We start from the raw sequence: 25,303 nt of genomic DNA, 5'->3' as shown, positions 1-25,303 counted from the left end.
AGCAAACATTTGCGAGGGGTGCACAAGGGCAAAACATGGGGGCATCAATATGCAATACAAGAGTACAATTATGTACTTTGCTATTTTGAAACAGAATGGGAAGTCTTGCAGAAATAATAGCCTCTGGCAGACAAATGTAAAAACACTGTTCTTCTACCATGTCTATCATGGGGATTGCTGTTATAAAATACTACAGCCACCAATGTGCACTAGAGATTGTTAATAAATGGTGATGAGCAAATTTTTTCTCCATGCACGGTTTCGCAGGGAATTTCTGATTATGGTGGGACGGCAGCAATAATTTGGCATGCATTCAGTTTCACTTGCCAGAAAAAAAAGTTGCACGATGACGTGGAAGAAAAAAAGTCAACCATAGACTCAAATATATTTTGCTACAAAAAAAGTTTCTGTGACAAAAATGTCGCTGTAGACTTTAATGTGTTTTGCAAATTTTCTCATAAAATTATTCCGTGAACCAAAACAATTCACTCATCACTATTAACAAACATTGTGGTAGTACCAACAGCTACTGCTTGAGGGTGTGAATGGAGGAGCTGAAAAAGAACACTTAAAACTTGAATTGAACTTGCTTGAATTGCATCAAAACCGCAACTTGAAAATGAATACATTTGCTTATTAGTGCAGTATACTCTTAGCTGTGTGTTGTGCCACTGGCCCATGTGTACCTGAGCAACTCCCGGTACCTTGGATGCTAATCTTGGCAAAATGGAATCCAGGGGTTTCTTTGCAGCAATAACTTGTTTATTAATGTATAACAGTATTATAAATTAAATGAGCTGTACCTCTTTCGAGGCAAAGTGTACAATTACTGACAAATCTCACCCAGAGATGAAGCAAGCAATATGTATTAATTACCACTTGAGGCAATTCCTCCCTGAGGGCAGAACATTGTGCATAGAGGTCCTCAGCCTGGGGTCTTGGGTCATGGCACCCTACCCTACCATACCCCTTTATTCTTTTTAAATGCTGACATCTACTGGGCAACAAGAACCTAGCTCATATTACAGTGGACCCAGACCCAGGTGTTCAAAATACAAGGGAAACTACCTGAGTTAGCCACACCTAAACCTTAGGGTCCCTACATTACCGTTAAAGGGGTTGTTCACCTTTAAATTAACTTTTAGTATGATGTAGAGAGTGATATTCTGAGACGATTTGCAATTGGTTTTCATTTTTTATTATTTGTGGTTTTTGAGTTATTTTGCTTTTTATTCTGCAGCTCTCAAGATTGTAATATTAGCAATCTGGTAGCTAGGGTGCAAATTACCTTAGCAACCGTGCATTGATTTGCATAAGTGACTGGAATATGAATAGGAGAGACCTGAATAGAAAGATGAGGAATAAAAAGTAACAATGACAATACATGTGTAGCCTTACAGAGCATTTGGTTTTACAGTGCCTTGCAAAAGTATTTACCCCTTGGCATTTTACCTATTTTGTTACATTCCCATCTGTAATTTAAATGCTTCTTAATCTTATTTTATGTGATGGATCTGCACAAAATAGTCGTGAATAGTTGGTGAAGTAAAATGAGAAAAATATATATATAAAAAAATCCTGGTGCAACCAATTACCTTCAAAAGTCACATAATTAGTAAAATAAAGTCCACCTGTGTGCAATCTAAGTGTCACATGATCTGTCAGTATAAACACACCTTTTCTGACATGGTACCACAACAATGGAACCACAACAAACCTGCCAAGAGAGGGTCGCCCACCAAAACTCACAGACTGGGCAAGGACGGCATTAATCAGAGGCAGCACAGAGACAAAAGGTAACCCTGAAGGAGTTGCAGAGTTCCTCAGCACAGACTGGAGTATCTGTCCATAGGACAACAATAAGCCGTACACTCAATAGAGCTGGGCTTTATGGAAGAGTGGCCAGAAAAAAAAGCCATTACTTAAAAGTTAAAAATAAGAAGGCATGTTTTGAGTTTGTCAAAAGGCACGTGGGCTACTCCCCAAATGTATGAAGGAAACCAAAATAATGCAGTCAGTGTCTGGAAACCTTTTTATTCAGTTCATCTCATCCTCACAGCATGATGCTGCCACCACCGTGTTTAACTGTGGCGAAGGTGTTCTTGGGGTGATGGGATGTTTTGGGTTTGCGCCAGACATAGCATTTTCCTTGGTGGCCCGAAGAGTTCAATTTTAGTCTCATCTGACCAAAGTTCAATTTTAGTCTCATCTGACCAAAAGGTAAGGACAGGCAAGGACAAGCAAACATACAGTATATCTCTACACATCTATACATTAATGTATAAATAGGCATTAGTAATTATTTACAAACACTACACAAACAATATTGTATTCTTGGATTCTGTAAAAAATATTGTATAGAAATGGCTAAACTTCCTATTTTCTGCAGTACATTTTTGTAGCACGGTAGTACAACTTTCTTTTTAATTAATCCCTATGGGTTTCAATGTATAATACACACTTAGGGGCCCATTTACTTAGCTCGAGTGAAGGAATAGAGGAATAACCATTGAATGGGCTACTTCGACCTTCGACTTTGAATCGAACGATTGGAACTAAAAATCGTTAGACTATTCAACCATTCGATAGTCGAAGTACTGTCTCTTTAAGAAAAAACTTCGACCCCCTAGTTCGCCACCTAAAAGCTACCAAAGTCAATGTTAGCCTATGGGGAAGGTCCTCATAGGCTTGGCTATCTTTTTTCGGTCGAACAAAAATCATTCGATCAATGGATTAAAATCCTTCGAATCAAACAATTTGAAGGATTTAATCGTTCGACCGAACGATTTTTCGTTCGATCGTTAGATTGATATATTTGTGGTAAATCCTTCGACTTCGATATTCGAAGTCGAATGATTTACATTCGGCAGTCGAATATCGAGGGTTAATTAACCCTCATTATTCGAACCTATGTAAATCTGCCCCTTAAAATGTTTCTATTCTATATTTGTCTGTTTAAAGAATTTTTTTTTTTTATTTAATGCAGGGATTCCCATAACATACATTTTAACTGAAACGAGAAGTCACATTTTGAGGGCATAAAAGACAGAATCAATCAATTTATCAGATGAACTGAATAAAAAGGTTTCCAGACACTGACTGCATTATTTTGGTTTCCAGAAAGAACTTGTTTCTCAGACCAGTAAAAAATACAGTTACAGTCTAGTTAATGTAAACTGATTTTCTAATGTTATCCACACGATTGTATTTTGACTTTTGATGAAATGGTGCGGTATATTAATAATCATAATAAGATGCTCAGGTTACACATAAGGCTTTATAGAGTTTAATTGCTAGCCTTTAGCTCTACAGTGAGTAACTTATCTGAAATGAATTGCAAATAGGGTATAGTATCAGCCCTTGGCAAGAATAGCTATGGAGGCCTATTACTAGAGGCTACAAGTGCACACATTTTATTCCTTGTCACATTTTGTGAATTTTATCTTTAGGTGTTTACATTTCCATTGTTAGTGATAAGTTAAAAAAGGGGCCAATAACATTTCATTTGTAAGGAACAAAATACAAGCCATTTCTAGCTATTTTTCATACGGATGATACTTTCATGTACACTTCTATTCATTATCTTTAATCTGTTAATTGAGCATAGCCCAATGAGAACATGGCCTGCAAAGCTGATTAACTAATATATTTGCCTGCTTCATATAGAAAACACCCTAAAGTCTGCCTACTGTGGTCATTTAGAACATAGATTGCAAAGCTGTGATTCCCCTTATTTCTAAAATATTCCCTTGCCATTTCTTAAATATCTCCCACTGCTTAGCTCCCAAGCTAATTCTGGGATTTTAGTTCAGCAAATAATTTTGCTTTGACCATACTTTTTCTATACATTTTTGCTTTTCCATATGAACCAATAAAAATGTCTTTGAATGGTAAACTCCGCCACAATGCGAGACTATTGCTGTTTAATATTTAAGAAGAGAAGGTGATCTGTAATCCATCATATAATATATAAAGATGAATAAAATCCCTTTGGCCACATGTGAATATAGATGAACTATATTATTATTATTTAATGCTCCTATCAGTTTGCTTCTAAAACACTTTCATCACAATAAAGCAAAGTTGCTCTCTATGCCTTAGGCAAGGCAATGTAATCTGTTCAAATTATATACTAAACGGGCTAATATTGCCCTGTCTCCAAGACCTATTAAGTATTCATTCAGCTGTCAGAACATTCATAATGCAAATAATATGTTTCAAACAAATATGTTTAATTTCTTGCTAATAAACAAGATAATATACTGTTAACTATAGAAGCTATATGCAGTCTTCTCATTTGTATCCATGTCAGTATAATTACCCTATGATGCTGAAATAAATATAACAATTTTCAGTACTGCATGCGTTGTATTCCTTGAATACCAGGAATAAGATGCAAATTATGGACATCCTATAAATGAATGTTCACTAGCATGTACAGTCAATGAAACAAAGAGGTTGCCAGTGAGCAAATTATTAACAATGATCGGAAATTTGCCCCATTAAAATATAGCAACACATGGCAACTTTAGGCACATACATGCCTGCTGGCAGAAGAGAATAAAAAAATCATTTTGCCTCTGGACACAATGTTTGACCTCACATAACATTTTCTGATGGAGATGCAGTCTACAGCTGCTCAAATATCTGTTTTATTCAGGGCATGAAAAAAGACATATTTATGAGATCAAATACATGTTTCACCCTAGGTGTTGGTGAATATAGTCAATTCTCTTTAGTCTGGGCTACACGAGTCTGTCCATCATAGAAGCATGTGCAATACTGATGTACTGTCAATGTGACCTCATGGGGATGTGTTATGCTACCTAAGCACACATGCTTTCACCCTTTTTCTAATGTATAGACAAGAAAGAGAGAAAAATGTAAATTGCTTTATAAACATGTGCTATTACAACCACCCCCCACCACCACACACCAGTTCTTTAGTATATACAGCTACGGGCCCTATAATCCAGAATGCTTGGGACTTGGAATTCTGTAATTTAGATCACCATACCTTAAATCTGTTAAAAAATAATTTGAAATCATTAACTAAACCCAATAGGATTGTTTTACTTCCAACAAAGACTAAATATATCTTAGTTAGGATCAAGAACAAGGATGTTTTTATAAGTCTGAATTAGTTTATTAATCAAGAAAAACCACAGCAAGAAAACATGAATGCAAATACACTCAAGAATAATCTTCAAAACCTTGCATAGTCCATATTAAGTAAAAATTATTTTTTTAGTGAAAAAAAACGTGTGTGGGAATATTCTGTTGAAAAGAAAAAACACAAGTTTTTGTGTTTATGTTATTTATTAAAATTTTTGGTGCTTGCTTATTTTTATTATTTCTTGACCTGAAAAATTAGAAAATAGGCTTCCCAGTAAATCTTTTAGTGAGTTACTGAGAAGTAGGAAAATGTTGATTATTTTTTAATCTCTGATTTTGCCAGGAACGTGTTGTTCAGTTTCTAGTGAAAATATTGCAAGTCATTTTCGATCTTTTCGTGGAATGGATTTAAAGTTCCTTATGGAGAGAAAGAAATGAGAAAAATAATCTAAACAGGAGGCCACTGCAAATGGATTAGATATTAAATATTGTATATTAAAAGTTTAAGTAGGAAAAGTAGCAGGAATTTACTGTTTTTTTTTTTTGATTCAGCAGTTTATAAAAACTGCATTTGGCACTGAGCACTTTTTGTTTGTTTCCATACATCATCACTGTAAAGCAATGCTAAAACTATTACAACCTTAAAAAGCAATCTCGAAAATAGCAACCAATGAATGAGATATTTTTGCTAATCAGGTTGAAAGATGTATAGTTGCATTATTATTTTATATGCAACCTGCTATTGACTATAATTGAATACTAATATTATTACAATAAAATATATAATTACAGTTGGCATCACCTGGTTACAGAATTGTATTACACTCTTCATAGTATGAATACAATATCACATTTGAAAAGCTCTTCTCTGTATTTAATCAACCCTATATTTATTTTCTGCTGAAATTGTATCTCATGTCAGCTGATCTCTAAAGAAAAATTATTATTTTATTTAACATAAATTGATGAAAAGGGTAATAGCAGAAAAAGTTGATTTACTGTACAAAATAAATTAAAAACAGCATGTATTGCCCCAAATGAAATATGTTTCAATTAGCATTGCGCTAAAGTCACAGGATAAAAATATCAATTTACATTTAGATAAGAATTTACATTGTTTGTTATGAAAATGTTTCCGTCGTGCTTCTCTGGATGAAAAGTTCATATGAATTTTTTAAAGGTTCTTACTGTAGAAAAAAATTATTCTTTTAATCTTATTATTGTATACTGTAAAGTATTTAGCCACAGTATTAATTTACCTAACTCATAACTAGCTTGATAAAGAGTAAAAGTCAAGTCTCTTCTTTTCAAAGTATCATATTATATGGTCATTAGAACCATGCTGTATTTTACACTCTTTTTAAAATATATGGAATGTTAGTGCAGCCAATAGGAGTACTCAAAGTTGCATTGCTGCTCACTTTTCTCTTCTGGAGAGTGCAGTAGCTTATGTTCCTAAAGTGCTCCTTGAGGATAGAATTTGGACTGTATGTCCAAATGTTCTGATAGAAAGTGGTATTTAATCCTGGGTTTTGCAGAGCCTAAAGATAACCCTTTAAAACGTATCCAACATTAGAGCCGACAGTGAAACAACATTTAGGCCTGGGTGGACAAAACATGGAGACAAATTACACGACCACCCCCCATATGTAATAAGAGGAAATTATTTTGCCTAGGTACAGTAACCCATTGCAGTCAAGAAGATGTTTGCTTTTTAATAGGTGACCAGTAAATTCTACCGATTTATTGGTTTCTATGGGTTGCTATACCTGGGTAAACTTAGTATCTTTATTACATAATCCCCTGTTGGAGTTTGGTAATATGTAGAAAATCCAAAGTGGGGTTAGATTACTAGCAGTCAGGTTAAAGTTAAGGCTTTAACAAACAACATTAGTGTTTTCAAAAAATACACAGACAGGATATAGGTTACTTTGGCATGCATCACAAAAGTTGAAGTTTAAACCTAGACTGAACATATATACTATATTTTACATAGTTGTCCAAAAAAAGGTATTTAGGTGGGTAACGTACTGAGAATCCAGCTACGGTACTTTACCCATATGGAATTTTAGTTACTTTTGAGACACTTAAAGGAGAAGGAAAGCTACGGAGCCTTTTTATTGCCAATAGATTAGCTGCAATAGTGCAAGCTAGAATGTTATATTTATTCTGTAGAATGTTTTACCATACCTGAGTAAAAAGCTCTAGAAACTCTCTGTTTGTTTAGGATAGGAGCTGCAATATTAATGTGGTGTGACATCACTTCCTGCCTGAGTCTCTCCCTGCTCTGGGCTCAGATTACAGCAGCGAAGGGAGGGGGCAGGGGAAGAGGAGCAAACTGAGCATGCTCTTGCCCAGGGCAATGAGGTTTAAGCTGAAAACAGGAAGTCTGATACAGAAGCCCATGTGTACACAATAGAAGGAAAGAAATGCTGTGTTTCTTTTGACAGGGGACTCAGAGCAGCATTACTTTGGGGGTTTACTGGTATATGTAGATGGACTTTTCTGATAAGGCTTACTTAGTTTTAACCTTTCCTTCTCCTTTAAAGGGTGGCATATGTATGCCTTCCAGACCAGTATTTCATCTACCTTTATCAGATGTAATTTTGAAATACTGCCTTGAAAAATGGAGTAATTCCCCTTTCTATTGCCTAGTAAGTGAACACCTAACTAAAATTGCTCTCATATGCTTCAGATTATTTTTATTTTCGTTAAGCAAAAGAAAATGAAATCGGCATTCTACATACTGACCTTAAGATGGAGACAATGCAAAAGGGGTACACGTATATCATAAATGGGCAACTATACTGTTCTGGGATTAATATACTACACAGGATATAATACACAGGAAATGTATTATGTCTGTCCAAGGCAGTCATAAATAGATGAATTACATATAATACATATTCATGGGCAATATTAATGAATGATTCATTAATGCTGGATGAAGTCAAATATGTTTTAATTAACTACAAAAGAAAACAGAACATTGTATTTTAGAAAATTAAATACAAGTTAAATCCGGTTTTGTGTGACAGTTTTTTATTAAAATGGACGCTGTAATAAATAACTAAACAAATGATTTTGTAGTAAAAAAAATGAAAACATTAGAAAAATAATTATGTTATAATTCTCAATTTTCCTGCTGAACTGAATTGATGCCCTAAAATAGCACACCCCAACAAAAGCCCTATGTTTCATACTGGCAGTTTATCCTGTTTGCATATTTTGATTTTCCTCATTCTGTGTCTAGGCTAATTACACATGTTAATACTTTTTATGGCAATACTTCACCAGTTCTCTGAGGAAAAATAATCCTTATTTTATGCAACCACATAACCACAACACTGAGTTGAATACACATCCATATACTTTAAAAGAGTTTTGTGTTTATAGGGTGCAGAGGGGCTCAGTATTTTTTTTGTCAAAGCTCTAAATGTATTCAATGTTGACATGAACTGTATAGTTTAGTTAAAGAGGACCTGCCACTCAAACATCAAAAACCGGGCAGATTTATCAAGGGTTGAACAGGAAATTAGAATTCGAAATTGTCGCCAGTGTCAAAAATTATTTTTCGTCGTCGTCAAAATTAGCGTTTCGCAAATTATTCTGCATTTCGCAAATTTCGCAGGAAATTCTGGAATTTCGGAAGAAATTCTCCCATCACTATTTATTAGAGTAAATATAAATTCACATGACTCCCCACCTCACCATCTAATTGTGTAGCCTATGCTTGGGAATCGGGTGCCCCATTCTGGTGCATAAACAAGAATTTGTGCTTGCTGTAATTGTCAATTCCAAGACTAAACAAAGCACAATTTAAATAATTTAAGTGTAATTTAAGTGTAAGTGAAGTTTATTTTTCTTGACTAACATCTTAAAATAGAATATTATTTCTTAAGATGACAGGTCCCTTTTAAACTCGACTGCATATATACAGTATGTGTATTATTCAGATAGTGACTATGGTATTGGATTGCAGGACCAGTAGTAGAATTATAATTTGCTGTCATATGTGGCCCCTCCCGCGACCATTGATACTAGGTGTCGCTATGCAGACAGCTACCATCGAGTGACCTTTTTTAGAAGCTGGATTTAGTTTTTAGTATTAAAGGAGAACTAAAGCCTAACTAAAGAGTAGGCTAGAAATGTTGTATATGTCTTGGGTTTTTGTGCCAGTCTAAGGCAAACACAGCTTTTTAGCATTAAAGATATGTGTATCTGAAGGTGCCCCTGTAGCTTCCCATCTTCTTTTCTGCTGATTCACTGCACATGCTCTGTGCTGCTGTCACTTACTGAGCTTAGGGACCAACTCAAAATATACAGTACACATAGAATATAAATGTCACAGTATAAAGCTGGCCATAGACTCAAAGATCCGATTTTAGGACCGTATGTGGAGAGTCCCGAGAGTCGTTTGGTCAATCAGACAGGTTAAAAAATTGCCGATCATTTCTCTGCATGTATTGCCGATCGTACAATTTTCTGTGTGAGACTGTCACCAGCTTTGTCGGATATAACTTTTGTGTGATTGCTGTCAGGTGCAGAACATCGGCTGATCTGTTCTTTTACTTTATTTGATCTGAATGGTTAGTGGCAGGTTGGGAGATGGGGAAGTCCAATCGTTCGAGAATTCGAACGATTGAATCTTTACATCTATGGCCAGCTTAAGGCTGATTAGTAATTAATACAGATAATTACTACATGGCAGCTCAGAAACCAGTGCAACTAGCATCAGAATGATTCATCAGCCTTGTATCATCTTATAAAGCTCATTTCTGCTTGATAATTTGAAACAACCTGAACAGCTGCTCAGAGCCCACTGAGAATGTGAGTGTTGCAGACACTTTCCAAGATGGTGACCCCCTGTGACAAGTTTGAAGTCCTGGATAGTGATGGGCGAATTTGCGCCGTTTCGCCAAAAAATTTGCGAATTTCCAGCGAAATGGCGAAAAATCTGTGAAACATTGCCGGCGTCTCGTTTTTGATGCCAGCGCCCGTTTTTGACGCCGAATTTTCGCGGGCGTTTCACAAATTTATTCGCTGGTGGCGTATCACACAAATTTGCCGCAAATTCGTGCCTGGCGAATAAATTCGCCCATAACTAGTCCTGGATCATTGCTGCTTTTTTGTAACTTTAGGCTGGTGCAATAAGTACAGTATATAAAATATGGCATTTTAAGCCATATTCGTTTTGAGGGTTTACTTCTCCTTTAAGGATCACATCACTCTCTACACTAGTGATATAAAATATACTCTGTAGCGTTCAGCTTCTGGCATAAACAGTCATTTGTGAGCTGAATTATCTTTTGAGAAAGCCAAGCAGAAGTATCGTAGTGATAGTTCTGTTGTCTTTGACAGTAAACTTTAATCATTTCTCTGCTTCCTTTTCACATCTCCAGTATTGGGCTGCATTAGTGTTAATCAATCTCCATAGAGTGGCAAAAAGAGAAATGTAAATAAGCCAAAATCAATGTGGCTCTGTAAGCACTGTGTTATTTTTCTTATTCAATGTCAAAGAAAATGCATTTTGAAAAGAAAGCAAAATCAATCTTGTCAGACTTATTAGGGCTTATTTACCAACACTGGACAAATCAGCGCAGTAACCTATAGCAAACAATACGTTATTAGCTTTATTCAGCCAGCTGTAGGAAGTACAAAGAAAGTACAATGTTATTTGTTGCCACAGATTATTGCCCAGGTGCATATGTAATGTTTTATATATTTGGTAAATCTCAATGGCAGCATAAAATCTGGCTGATGCCTGTTTGTTTCACATTCCAGCTTCATAAACAATGACAATAAACCACAATGTTCTGCTGAGAGAACAGAACCAGAGAGCTACAGCCATAATTAGCTGCATAAATAAATTCAGCTGCATTCACTAATTCAATAAAAGTTCATATTATTCTTTGAAAAAAACTAAAATAATTTGGATTTAGGAAAACCATGAACCCCATACACATTCCATAAAATGAACTAAACTAGTGTAATTTAATTTAATATACACAGCTGTATGACTGTATTTTTCACATCTTTATGAATACGAAAATTTACTGCTCATGTATATTACTATGCATTAGTATTATTTATTACTATAAGTATTATTATGGTTTTCTATTTAACAAAATACCTCCTGTGCTTACCTTGTCCCTAATACCTTGTCTCATTGATTCTCGTTCAGCCTCAATCTTTGCATATTTTGCTTTCCTTTCTTCCTCCTCCTGACGGAGAGCCTCTTGTGCTTCCTCCATTTTCTTTTCGGCATCTGGATCCTTTTCTTCATCACCACCAAGCATCTTCCCCATGTCTTTTGTAGCCCCTAAAAAATATAGGTTTGTTCAGTGCTTATGTCTGTCAATTGTTATGGTTATTGATATCTGTTAAATTTTCTTATTTTTTGAATTTTTTTTAAATCTTTCACATTTACATTTTTAACTTTCAATTATTTCTTTATAACATTATTTGCTCATCTTCACTACTGGCAGTAAGATCTATTTCCTTGTCTTCGGCTTTCTGCAAGCACATTGTGTAAGCTACTGTATCAGTCTGCATATATTCTTGGGTATGCAGAGTTATATTTGCTTATTAAAAGGGCCACAGGTCTCTATGTTCTGCTCTAGAGCACAGAGGCCTGCAGCAATTTGTAAAATTCAAAAAGCAGTTGCTTGTACTTTGCACACTGCATTCTGTGGTGTAAATGACCCCTAGTACATAAGCTTACAATATGATTTAACAGACTTGAAATGGGGAGATTTTGTTCTGGTATCTTTCTTTCCCTTTTCATTTCCTTCTCGTGTTTGGAATAATTCTCATGTAATTCTACATCTGGCCAACAATTGTGAAATTATAGGCTTCAGAAGAGAATGTTTCCTTAAAGTCTTTTTGATTGCTTCTATTCACATCACACCTGTACAGAGATTAAGAGTATTTACTTGAAAACCCCAGGTCAGATATGTCATGCTATTCCATACATTCCAAAACCAATGACAGACAAAATCCTACCATCTATTTGACTCTTTACGCACAGTTTGGAAGAAGCACTTATTTCTAATATCTTAACTGGAATGCTTTATTGCCAATGTATTGTTGTTATTTCCAACAACTTAATGTTTCCTACAGGTTGTTGGACAATAGCCAATCAAGCTGGAACATTTCAAATGAAGCCCAGTGAAATATATATATATATATATATATATACATATATATATATATATATATATATATATATATATATATATATATATATATATATATATACACAGACCTATACAAACCTTTGTCTATACACTCACACATACCTATACTAAACTAAGTTATTTGAATGACTATAGCTTTATATTTTATGCTTGTCCAAGAAATCATCCAATACACTCTTAAAAGCATTAATAGAATCAGCCATCACAACATCACCCAGCAGGGCATTCAACAACCTCACTTCCCTCACTGTGAAGAACCATTTTATCTTCATCAGTCCCTAAATTCTAAAGGGGTTACCTCTCAGTTCTTTTCAACAATATGGCAGGCAACATCAAAACATCAACAATATGGCAGGCAAAATCAAAATCTTTGTTCCCTTCATCAGGGTATCACCAGGATGAAACGTCCATTTTACATTTGCCATATACAGATGCAGTAAATATTATATTACCCAAAAGCACAATGGATTTTGAGTGAGGGTAAAGTTCACACCGATGCTGCAATGCTTATTAGATGATACAATTTGAGAAGTATATCAAACTCGGAGCCCTCAGGTTCTCATGGCCTACAAACCACTGCATTATCTGACAAAAGGAATCACAAACAGCTGCTGGACAGTTAGTTTACCCTTTAAAAAATATCCTCTAAATGGTAGATGCTGCCTCTTTTTATAAGGCATGTCACAATTATCTCCCATCCATGAATGTTGCTTATTTACTAATATTTCAGGGTGAAAAAACTGGATCGAAAAAACCCTCAGATTTATCAAGATTACAAACAAAAAAATTTGAACAAAAAAAAGTGACTAGAAAAAATTGAGTTTTAAATTGGTTCCGAAATATTTTCTGTGCTAGTAAAGCATTTTTTTTAGACTAGTTATGTATTTGCTTGCAGATTTCCTATTAATTGTACCCTCAACAATAGTATTTATACCTTTATCATGAATCTATTGTAATTATTCTTCTAATTCTATAGCTCTGCTTTGATATTATAAATACTAAATAGCCTAAAAGATGAAGCAGGCTGAGATGTACTCTGTGTATTGTGCATGCCACTTGAGTCACTAAATCTGCTGAATCTGTTTTGTAAGTTATCAATACAAGATGGGAATTCAGTGCATTAAAAAATGACATGAGCTTGAGCACCAATAAATAGAACTGCCAAGAATTGTAAAATACAAGAGAAAGATGCTTCATGCCACAGAGCTTACAGAGCATACTGTTTAATGGAGTTTTGAAGAGAATCTTAAGATTATTTTGTGTTTATTTACATTTAATTTTGCTTTTTAGAATTTAGCATTTTATCAACATGGTCAACATTTTCCTCAGTAACAGAGTCAGCATTGTATATTTTTATTCCTTCAGAGAATTACCCTTCACTGCGGACGTCAAGTATTTAAATAAAACTTCAATGTAGCAACAAAACAAATGCAAGTTGTAAAGTAGAGAACCATATGAGTCACAGAGTTAAAGGATGAGTAAGCATTGCCCCAATTCAATGTTTCCTAGAAGAGGATCAAACTGTTAAAGTGTAATTACTGTATGTCTGACAATGTGGAACACATCAAATCAAACAATTGAAATAATGTACATAGGGGAATACAATAAATGGCTAATGTATTTAATGCATGGCATAATTGTTAGGATATAATAGACAATTGTTTACATAAAGTCAAAGCATTTTGAAAGTACTGACAGCTATATCTGTACAAACAATCTTTCATTATATACCTAAAGTATAAGAAAATTACATTACAATCCTGTAACCAATTTTTTTTAGTTCTTAAGTTTTCTTCTAAGTAGGTCAATTGTAATAGCATTTTACATGACGTAGGGTAGGAAAAAGACATATGACATATTCATATTTAAAGTATAATAATATTTACATTTTCTGCACCTACTATTCTAGTAGCCTAGTAACAGGAGGTGAGTAAAAAAAATACATTTAAGCAGGGATCAAGCTAGTATTTCTCCAGAATAATGATGTTCAGTGAATGCATGATATAGAATATATTGTGTAGACCTTTGATTAAGGAAAATAAACGAGTATGAGAAAAAGTAGAACAAAAAATTAGTAAAAACCAATTGATTTAAAACAAAATGAGAAGTAAAGTCAAGGTCTACAATAATGCTTTAGAAAAACAGTTGTGTGAATTAAGTAGAAAGTGAGAAGGAACTAGGATTGATGGCTTTCTTCTTACATGAGGTCTGAACTGAGTAGAAAACTTTAACAAATCCATGTTTTTAACAAATCCATTTTTAACCCAGCTTTGTTGAAACCATCACACCTCCCTTCTTCCCTTCGCCAACCTTCCCAGCTACATTTACAGATAGCAAAAAGTTTTAGCTAAGAGCTCTGCTCCTGAAGCGAGTTTCGTCCGTGAAGGGCTATCTGTAAATGTAGCTGGGGAGGTTGGCGAATGGAAAGAAGGGAGATGTGATGGTTTCAACAATGCCAGGTTAAAAATGGAAACACATTGATCCGGACGATGCGAGTCCAGCAGCATTATACTAAAATAGCCACCGATTATGCTCCTGTATCTAATGGGCTGCGAGTGGCATAGGACTAGTGATAGGGATTAGGCCACACTATACTTAGGTGCCGTTGAGAGGACAAAGTGTTAGGGATAATCCCTTCGGCACATCGGTTAAGCCTAACTGGCAGTCGTGGTGGTGTTGTGTGTTAATGATCACTGGTTCTACTCCCGTTTATAGCCTCAGACAGAAAGTTTATTTTGTAAAGGGGTTTTTTGGTCTGATGTGGAGAGCTAGGTGGGCTTAATTTACCTATTATTGCTATTCAGCAATATCCCATTTTACTTAAGACCGGATTAATACATCAAAGTATTTTTGATTGTTTTTAACCCTATGAATTGTCTATTTCAAAGTAAATGTGGTCCGGGTCCTCCAGACCCCCAGCTTTAGGGAGCGTTACAGCACAGGATAAGTAGAAGCAGAGCCAACCGGCATTGGAACAGATCCACAGGACCAGAGAGGATTAGTTAAAAAATATTTTTATTTATACAAAGTTAAAAAGTATATGTATTATTTCCATCTGCCCTACGCGTTTCACACCCACTTAGGGCACTTAGTCATGGGCTCTCAAGTCCTGTAGATCCATTTGAGTGCCGGTTGGCTCTGCTTCTACTTATCCCATAATACTGCAAGTGCCATAGTGTTTTAAAAAAATGTACTTTGAAAAGTCCTGATATATATGCTCCAATAGACATAATTACTTCTAGTAAATGTAGTCATTAGCTTTAAATAACTAGTCCGCTGAAGCATGTACACAGGAGACAGTATTAGTTGCTATTAGTTGCTTTACATTTTATTCCAGTGTCGAGTGCTTTTATTTTTTTAACCTTAGTTAGGAACACTTGAATCTGAATCTTAATGGAAATGAACTAATGAAAAGCGAAGGAACAAAAAGGAAAAAAAAATAAATTTTTCAAATTGCAGCTTTTAAAAGTTGGGTCCATTCAGCAGTATGGATAAAAAAATCACTTATCTAGAGACTCAGGCTGTTGTATACAGAATAATAGGTAACTTTTTGCTCTTTTCAGCTTTCCTACCCTAATATTATGCTTTGTAAGCATAGATCTTCTGATGATTTGTATAAGGACGTACTGTTTTTATTAGCGCTGCATGTGTCCATAGCTACAGTATTTAACAATTATGCTAGGACATTTTGGAAAATGAATTGTGTTTTCATGTTGATTTCAACGTTGATATCTTTATGAGCTTCACAGTTGTAAATGTGCACAATTTCCATGTTTCAATATACGCCCCAAATATTGTTTGAATAGTTATATCATTAAATATAACTATGATATGTTTTATCATTAAAACTATAGTATAGTTAAAGGAACAGTAACACCGATAAAGTGACAAAAGTGTTTTAAAGTAATGAAAATATAATGTACTGTTGCTCTTCACTGGTACAACTGGTATATAAACAAGCCATTCAAAGCTGAAAAAGGAGAAAAGGCACAGGATACACACCAGATAACAGATAAGTTCAGCAGCATGCAATGGGTTTCTACAAAGCTTATCTGTTATCTACTGTGTAGAATCTGCTTGAATGGCTGCCCCCATGGCTACACAGCAGCTTGCTTATATAAACTATAGCTCTGTTTCTGCAGTGCAAACACCAATTTAACTAGTGTAGGGTACCAGTATCATTACTTAAAACACTTTAATATGTTGGTGTTTCTGTTCCTTTAATATGACTGATATGAAATCTAGAAAGCCTACATCAAGGTTACAAGTTTTCAGGTGCCATGCTGTCATGTGACTCATGGTCCTTGTCTAATGTGTGTGGGGTTGGGTGAGTGTTGAGCTCATTTGAAAGCCCCAGCAAGTACTGTATAGCATTTTCCAAATACAAATATATGCAAACTAATCAACATTTTATTGGAGATTGTTAGTGATGATTGAATCTGTCATGGAAAAATTCACAAATCTGTGGGAAAATTCATAAAACACTTTAAAGTTAATGGGCTTTTTTCTCTGCAATTTTTTAGCAGTGAATTTTTCCATGCAAAATACATTGGAGTCTATGGACATTTTTATGGCGACTTCTTCCATGCAAAATGCATTGGGAGTTATTTATAAACACTGGGCAAATTTGCACCTGGGCAGTAACCCATGGCAGCCAATCAGTGATTAGCTTTTTTTCAGCCAGCTGTAGGTTGAACACTGAAAGCAATCATCTGATTGGTTGCCATGGGTTACTGCCCAGATGCAAATTTGCCCAGTGTTTATAAATAACCCCCATTCAGTCTATAGATGTTTTTTTGCACTAACTTCTCCCATGCAAAAAACATTGGAATCTGTGGGTGTGTTTAGTGGGAACTTTTTTGTGAGATCTATGGGCTTTTTGTCTCTGCATTTTGTCATAGCAACATTAGCAGCGATTTCACAAAAATATTTGCTAATGATGAAATGCAGAATTTTACTGTGAATATCACCTAGCACTACTAAAAACTAGATTGTAGTTTTATCAAAATAAATGATTCTATATCAGTGAGTGAAAGTTAAAGTTAATCTGATAAATATGCCTCTAAAAGTCCAATAGGCATGAATAGAGAGTGGTGGGGTTTTACTGTGGTGAGCTCTAATTTTACACTTTGATAAAATGTCCCCTTATAATAGAATAATTTGTCAGTTCATCACAATTTATTTCACAGTTGTTAATGTGGATTAGATTTATCACAATGTGAAATTGTGAAAGTTACAGTTCATCATTTGATAAATACAATTCTAAACATCTCATAAGAAAGAATAAAAAGTGGGCTCTAATGCCCACTAAAATGTTAAGCTCCTGGAAAGTGACTATAATTGTGTTAAACTTAACTCCCTGAAATTTGATAGTGTCTTAGAAATTCATAAAAGCTCTCTTTCACGTTGTAACAAATCATTCCAGTGTAAAAAAAGAGCTTGTTAAATCTAACTGGTTTGGTATCTTTTGAATATATGGTAGCTATGGTACAAAATATAGATTAATAAAAAATAGGCCCCTTATTTTAAAGGAAAAAAAGTTTGAACTAATTAAAAAGGAATTCAGCATTAAGTTGCCGGCTATGTTTATTAATCAGTGTTCCTGTTCTGATGGCATATGAAACAGAGGAAATAAAGATGCTTAAAATAAAAAAGTATAATCATTTCTGTTCTGGTGTGTCATTCTGTCATTTTTATGTTCCTCTTGTTAAACATACTCTTGTGGTTTGAGCTCAGTCATTTCTCAAAGTGAACAGTATGGTGAAGGTGTTTTTTAAAAGACTTCAATCCCCGTGTGACAGTCATTTTACCTGAAGGCAAGACTTTTTAAGATCAAATCCCATAAGGGCCTGAAGAGGCAGAGTAAGATTGTTTAGACACTGTAATATTACTAAAAAATGTGTTCCATCAGGGAACTTCATATAGACAGGCTGATTAGCTTTGGCATGTTTCATGGTATTCAGAACATTTTAAGCAAAAACAAACTCTTGATCACACTTCAAAAGGAATTTATAATCAGTATTATTTTAATATTTCATTTTAATCAAAGCCTAGAAAAAACATAGTTTATGTAAAAAAGGAATAGTGTATTTAATTATATACTATTATAAATAAGAATGGCCAGTTCTGTGTGAGTTTTAGCTTATATGTAAGTTTTGCCTTTAACAATTAATGTTTGTTATAATTCAAGAAGCAAAATAATTTTAGGCATTGCTGTAGTTCCGAATTAATTAGGGTTGTTTTGCTTGAGCCCAAGAATTTCCATAATAATTCTAATCTATACAGCAGATGCAGTCATTATGTCATGTCCTGCAGAGAATATAATTAGACGCTCATCAATGTTGTCGCCAGCCACAATTTATCACCCCCACTATTTTAATAATTTATCCCCTTAAGATTACACATTATATTTTTTCATTCCACGTGGGTGGTAGCTATCAAAGAACTCAAAATGACATCTTAATCTGTTCATGAAATACATGTCTGTAATCCTTATGCTACTTGTCATTATTCTAGAGTGTTACAGAATGCATGGCTCTTTATCAGCAATGCAACTTAAAATATTAAACTTAAGAGTTTGTGATCTAAATTTATCCTTAACGCAAAGGACTATGTTTCTAGCATGGGGAAGGGGGCTACATAAACTCTTTTGGGCTGTCTCCCTTGCTAACATAGAAATACAATTTGTATTAAATAAAATACAGTAGAAAACCAGGTGCCTTCTGCAGTGAAGATAAAACTGGGACAGAAGTTGACTTTTCATAATAAACAGAAGTATTCTACATGAAATACAATAGGCTAAATGAGAACAGCCTTGACAGAGCAGGGACAGTCTGATAAAGGAAAATTGTTTCTCTATAATAGACAGACTAAAAGAACTTTTGAGTCTATATTCTGAGGGGGTTATTTATCAAAGTCCGATTTTATCTCAACACTTTCTGCTACAAACTCTGATCAAATCCGCTCAGGTTTTTTTACACTTACTGTATTTATTATTACATTTTCCAGAAAATGTACTTTGCGGAAAAAAATCTAAGATTTTTCACCCAAAAACTCAGATTTCTTCAGATTTTTCCCCGAAAACGACGATTTCTTATGCTTTTTGCCCGAAAACTCCGGGGTATTGCTCACATAAAAAAATCATTGGAACTTTTCCCATTAACTTATATGCAACCTTGACACGGCTGAGAAGCCGGATTATCTGATTCGGAATTTTCCATCCTTTAATAAATAATAAATAATAAATTAATACATTTTTATAAATTAATAAATAAATTAATACATTTTAATAAATTCAGAAAAATTCGTGATTTTTTAAAAGTACAATTTTATTAAAAAAAATCACAAATTTTTCAGGAGTTTAGTAAATAAAGTTTAGTGATAAAGTACTATATGCTATATTTTTTATGACTGGCATTGGAACGGTTTCTTCTTTTTCAAAGTGCAAAACAGCCACTTACAAGATGTTAACAAATGAGTCTTCAATGTTCAACATAGTTGGTACATATAATATTAATCACAATATTATAAAAGATTAGTATTTTGCTATCTTCTTATAAGACCTACATGTTGTTGAAGCGAGGACTGTTTAAAAATTTTGTGTAGCTCTTAATATTTTAGAAAGTAGCATTTGCAAAGATCAAATAAATATCTGAAAAATTAAACGTGTCCTTTCAGTGTTTGTTACAATATTTATAGGTTTCTGAAACTCACTATAAAAGTCTATTTAGTGAATGATTTATTTGACTCACTGGGAGGTTCATTTATCAAAATTCTAATTTATATGTTTTTAGAGGTTTTTAAAACCACAAATAAACAAATTTTCACTAAAACCACAAACCATAAATTGATTTATTAAAATTTCCATATATAAAAATCATTAAAGAAAACACCAAAAGAATCCGAATCCTTGTTTTTGTATAAATGTTATTGAATCTTTTTGTGTAGTTATAGTTAGTGATGGACGAATTTGCTTGTGAATTTCCACATTAATACACAAAACTGTGGTGACAATTTGCCTGTGAAAAAATCCGGCGCATCATTAAAAAAAATGGACGCGCCTCAAAATCGTGCGCATAAAAATTGTCATGCGTCAAAATTATTCAGATGCCCATTGACTTTAATGCATTTAGACCAAATAGTTACTTGTATTAAAATTGTCGCGCACGTCAACCTTGAAGCACATCCAAATTACTTTGACGCCCATTGACTTCAATGCTTTTCGAGAATTTTTCGCTAATTTCATGGTAAATTTGCGAATTTTTTGGCACAGATTTGCCCATAACTAGTTATGTTTTTTATTAATGTGTAAAATAGAGTACCTATAAGTACTTACTTCAACATAGACGTCTGGGCAGCTTTAAATAGTATGAATTTCAAGCTCACCACAGAAAAAAATGGAAGCACGGTAATTTTCCCAATTTTCTTTTCATTTATATAAGAAATCCTTTCTCTAGAGCTAGTTTATTTTAAACGCAGGGATCAATATTTTTTATACCTACTGCATAAAGTGTTTCCAATTTTATGAGATAGCAAGTTGGTGATGGTTCTGTTGTCTAGATGAAAATCTGTGTTTAAAGTTTCAATTCGCTAACGTATTCAGATTTCCTTTAAGAAATATAGAAGAATTTAGTACATGACCTTGTAAGCTTCCTCCTATTTTATCCCAGGCTACAAAAGATTCTATTTCTTCCCGATAAATAGTTAATGTACTGCCATGCTTTTTTGATGACCACTTGTAATGCTAGAGCCAAGCTGCCTTATATGCAAGTGGCTAAAATATGTTTGCTTAGCTTATTGAAACACCGATACCATTAAACCAATAGAGGAGGCGTAGAAGATGAGCTAGGGATATGGGACCTAGGGCCCAGTATTAAATAAATTTGCACATTTATTTAATAATAAATAAATTTAAACTATAAACCAGTATTAAATACATTTGCACATTTATTTAACAATAAATACATTTAACCTATAACCCAGTATTAAATACATTTGCACATTTATTTAATAAAGTTAGCTTATTCACCCATGGAAACTTTGTAAAATCAAGATTTCTACATGTGCATGCATTAAAGACGAATTAACAATATGGCCTTTTCACTTTTTTTTATTTTATTTATTTTTTGAGATTTTACAACAAAGACCTTGTATGGAGAAAATAGCTATCAATAAACCTTTCACTGTTTATGTGTTGATGATATCTTTGCTGAGACAAATTGCACAATAAACAGTCACATTTCACTGCACATGGCCTCTCTACAATGCCAGGGCATATGCAGTGTCATAAATCCAGTATTTTTTTTAAAGAATCAATATGGTATATAGGCTTTATGTTAATTAAAACATTTTGAGCTCTCTGTGCTTTTATAATTGCAGAAAATAATGCCATAGTTAGCATTTGTTTTCCTTCCATCTGTTATTTGAATGAAAAGTAAGGCTTCCCACTGCTATGTTATCGACTTAATATCTGATTATGCATTTATGTCTTAAAAATAAATTTGGCAGCAAGTTGATCGCCTCCCAGAGTTTAGCAGGGAAGTTTAGCAATGTTTAGCGGTCCAAGGAGGAGTGCTGCAAATGTGACAGGCCTCCCTTTAACTGATGAAAGAGACTGCTATCTGCAGCAGGGCTGTTTAGTATGAAGCGTAGGAGGAAAACTATTACTAGAAGCATAAGTCTGTTTCCGAAAGGAACTTTATATTCCAGTAAAGTGGAACATAATCTTGTATTGTAGGATTGTCTGTTTTACATTTTCCATTAGCTTGCTAGAAACTAAGACTGGTGCCTTTATATATTTTGCTTCACTCATTTCTGTTCCATGAGTATGGTATACTGTACTTTTATAAAATTCATGTATAATGCAATAAATTGCATAGTTTTTTCAACCAATTTTTGGTTGGTTTAAGAACAACTGTTCTTATTAAAAAATGTTTTTTGGATTTGACGGTTCCAATTTCTTTGATATGCTTAGCTGACATAATTTCATACAATATTACTGTGAGATTCCCTGATGGTCTAGCTGTGGTGCGGCGGGGACGCCCGCTGCGTCTTCCCCCTTCGCGCAATGGCCGGGTTTGACGTGGGTCACATAGTTACATAGTTAAATTGGGTTGAAAAAAGACAAAGTCCATCAAGTTCAACCCCTCCAAATGAAAACCCAGCATCCATACACATACCCCTCCCTACTTTTAATTAAATTCTATATACCCATACCTATACTAACTATAGAGCTTAGTATCACAATAGCCTTTGTTATTATGTCTGTTCAAAAAAATCATCCAAGCCATTCTTAAAGGCATTAACTGAATCAGCCATCACAACATCACAGTTACAGATGACGTCATCGTGCATAGGCACAAAATTCAGAACCGGCTTCTACTATGTCTTTGCCCAACATAGGTCTATTCACATAGTTCCTGGGTGCAATTTTCTGTGTATTCTGATCAGTTCTTGAACCTGCCTGACCCTGACTAAGCCTTGTCTGCTGCCTGACTCCTGCCTAAACCTCAACCATTCTATCAGATCCTGCCATTTTGTGTACCGACCTAGCATGCTTTCTGCCTCTTGATTTTGTACTACGCATCCTGAATTGGTATAGATTCAGCCTGTCATTGACCATGCTCCTATTCTCCATTCCTGTTACACGTACTGTTCCCTTGCTTGTCCAGAACTCTCTCCTAGGTCCGCTCACATTAGGACCTGGCGGCATTTGAGTAGCAGAGTGCTCCATCTGAAGTGAAAGGCAGTTGTTATAGGTGGAACAGTGAGGTGTGACCGAGACCTTGGGGCCTGTTCTGGGTTTGAGATACCTAACATCACAATTACTATAATCTGTAGATTCTATAAGCAATTTTGACAAGTACTTTCTCTGTGAGATATAGAAGGGATCGAGCAGAGCTCCTTGCTTTACTGTTTTCTCTGCAATCATATTTTCAGGCTGCTAACAACTGTAAGCTGAGAGCTGTCATGTAGAATCCAAATAAATATTCAAGAACTTATTGATGTTGGTATGAGCTTACAACTTTAGTTCTCCCATATTATTCCTTCAAAATGTTTTTTTCTTAGCCAAACAAAACCAAAAAGAAGTATAAGTAAAATATTGTACATGAACTAAAGCATAGTGATAAAGTGGCCATACATAGCATTACTCACTTTGATTTGGCTACCCAAGTTGATTCTCTTCTTATCTCATAGGTGAAGGGCACAAACTGACCCTTGAGGGAGATCCAACATACCCAGTACCAAGTAGTTCTAGGATTTCATGAATTTCTAACTGTGCTGATCAAGATCCCATTAGATAATGACAGGGACCGGAACAATCTGGCCCATAGATGAACCACTGAGTTGCTGAGGCTGGGTCAGCAGCAGCTAACATGTTGTACACTCAGCTTTATTTATGATTTAAATCTACATTTTAGTTTATTCACTTTTGATTCAGTCATTTTATATGATATACAATATCTTTCTCAACTTAACTAATCTTTAAACTGGAATCTAGTAGACACTTTGTTGTTCAAAGATTTTATTGGCTTTTCCCTAAGGACTGCAAGAGGAAAATAACATGACGGCTACAATCCTGCCATCTCTGAAACATGTTACAGGTAACAATGAGTGTGCTAGTTCAAAATGAACAAAAACATGAGATGAAAAATATTCAAATAAAACATATAAATAAATAAATAATAATAAAAACAAGTGGATGACAAAGAAAGAGAAAACCCCTTGTTTTTTTTAAAACAAATCGGAATCACTGACTGACATATGTTCTACATATGGAGAAACATATGAAGTGATATCTGTGATTGAGGGAGATTCCTTTTTTAGCTAATAACTATTTAAAGCTTTCTTTGAAGTGACCATTATAAATAAATGTAAATGGATACATTTATTCTTTATTTTTAATCTAGTGTTTAAAGATCTAGAGATTTCTCTCCAAAAAATACTAACCTTTGGGCAAGACCAAAGATAGTTAAACAAGCTTACATCAGTCTCATCACATTTGGTAGAATTGTCTTTAATAAAGAGTTTCAATTGTTATCTTAGTGGAGAATTCCATAAATTCAACTAAAGCTTGAGCTAATGTCCAGAGAGGATAAGGTTGATCTTATTATGGAGCAGAGAAAGACCACATTGGCATGCATGATAAAAAATATCTATCCGACTCATACAATTAGAATTTTTCTTTACATTCTAACCAAGAGATTAAGGTCTTATTAAGTGGATTCATTAGATCTTTCACTAAAACAACAGTTTTTTCCTTAGTGGAAAATAAAGAGGATGGAGACTTTAACAAGTCTGAGGGTTTAAGAAAATGTTTAGTTGGCATAAAAGGCATTTGTGTATAGCTGAAGGAATGATTAGAAAATAAATGTTTCCAAACATACAGTATATAGTATCTTGAAAAAGAAGTCGCAAGGCACATTTTTCCAATTACTGTGTAGATACGTATAATATCACAATACTTCAAAATACTTCAATACCAGGGTTAGTAAATTTATTACCTTGGGAGATCCATTCAATAAAATATCTTGTAATGGCTGATAAGTTTAAAGTTCTGAAATCTGGGCATTTTATGAAGATCAATCTTAGCCTTTTTATCATTCCAAAGAAACTTTATTAAAGCTGAGTCAAGCTTCTTAATATCTGAATGTTTTAAAAACAATTGAAGAATTATTAAGGGATAATTCAGTTTAGGTAATATGAAAGATTTGAAAAAATAACCATTCCTTTCAAATTCAGGGGAGTACTGGCCCATTTAGTACAAATAGAAAATATATTTTGACACACTGGTGTGATATTTAACAAATATAAGTTATTTAGTTCCAATGGAATAGTTAAACCTAAGTATATTATCTGATTTTTTGGATATTTAAATACAAACTTTTTCAGCAGAAAGTTTGATAATGATCCATATAATTCATTGTTTCTGTTTTGCCGACATTGACTTTATATCAATAAAATGACTGAAAGTATTAAAAGGGAAATAT

The 25,303-nt window shown here is 34.3% G+C and overlaps 1 protein-coding gene across 2 annotated transcripts in view; it reads right to left on the bottom strand.

Annotated features, from left to right (window-relative positions):
• The window catches only part of cplx1.S (complexin 1 S homeolog), a 128,135-nt gene that overhangs the window by 23,785 nt on the left and 79,047 nt on the right, over window positions 1–25,303 (bottom strand). For both annotated transcript variants that reach the window (XM_018239921.2, XM_018239920.2), the window contains exon 3: window positions 11,262–11,437. In XM_018239921.2, coding sequence (XP_018095410.1) covers window positions 11,262–11,437 — 176 coding nt within the window. The remainder of the gene's footprint in view (window positions 1–11,261; window positions 11,438–25,303) is intronic.

The sequence above is a fragment of the Xenopus laevis genome, chromosome 1S, assembly GCF_017654675.1.
Source record: "Xenopus laevis strain J_2021 chromosome 1S, Xenopus_laevis_v10.1, whole genome shotgun sequence".
In the NCBI taxonomy this organism is placed as follows: Eukaryota; Metazoa; Chordata; class Amphibia; order Anura; family Pipidae; genus Xenopus; species Xenopus laevis.
This window is presented reverse-complemented; position numbering and strand designations above follow the sequence as displayed.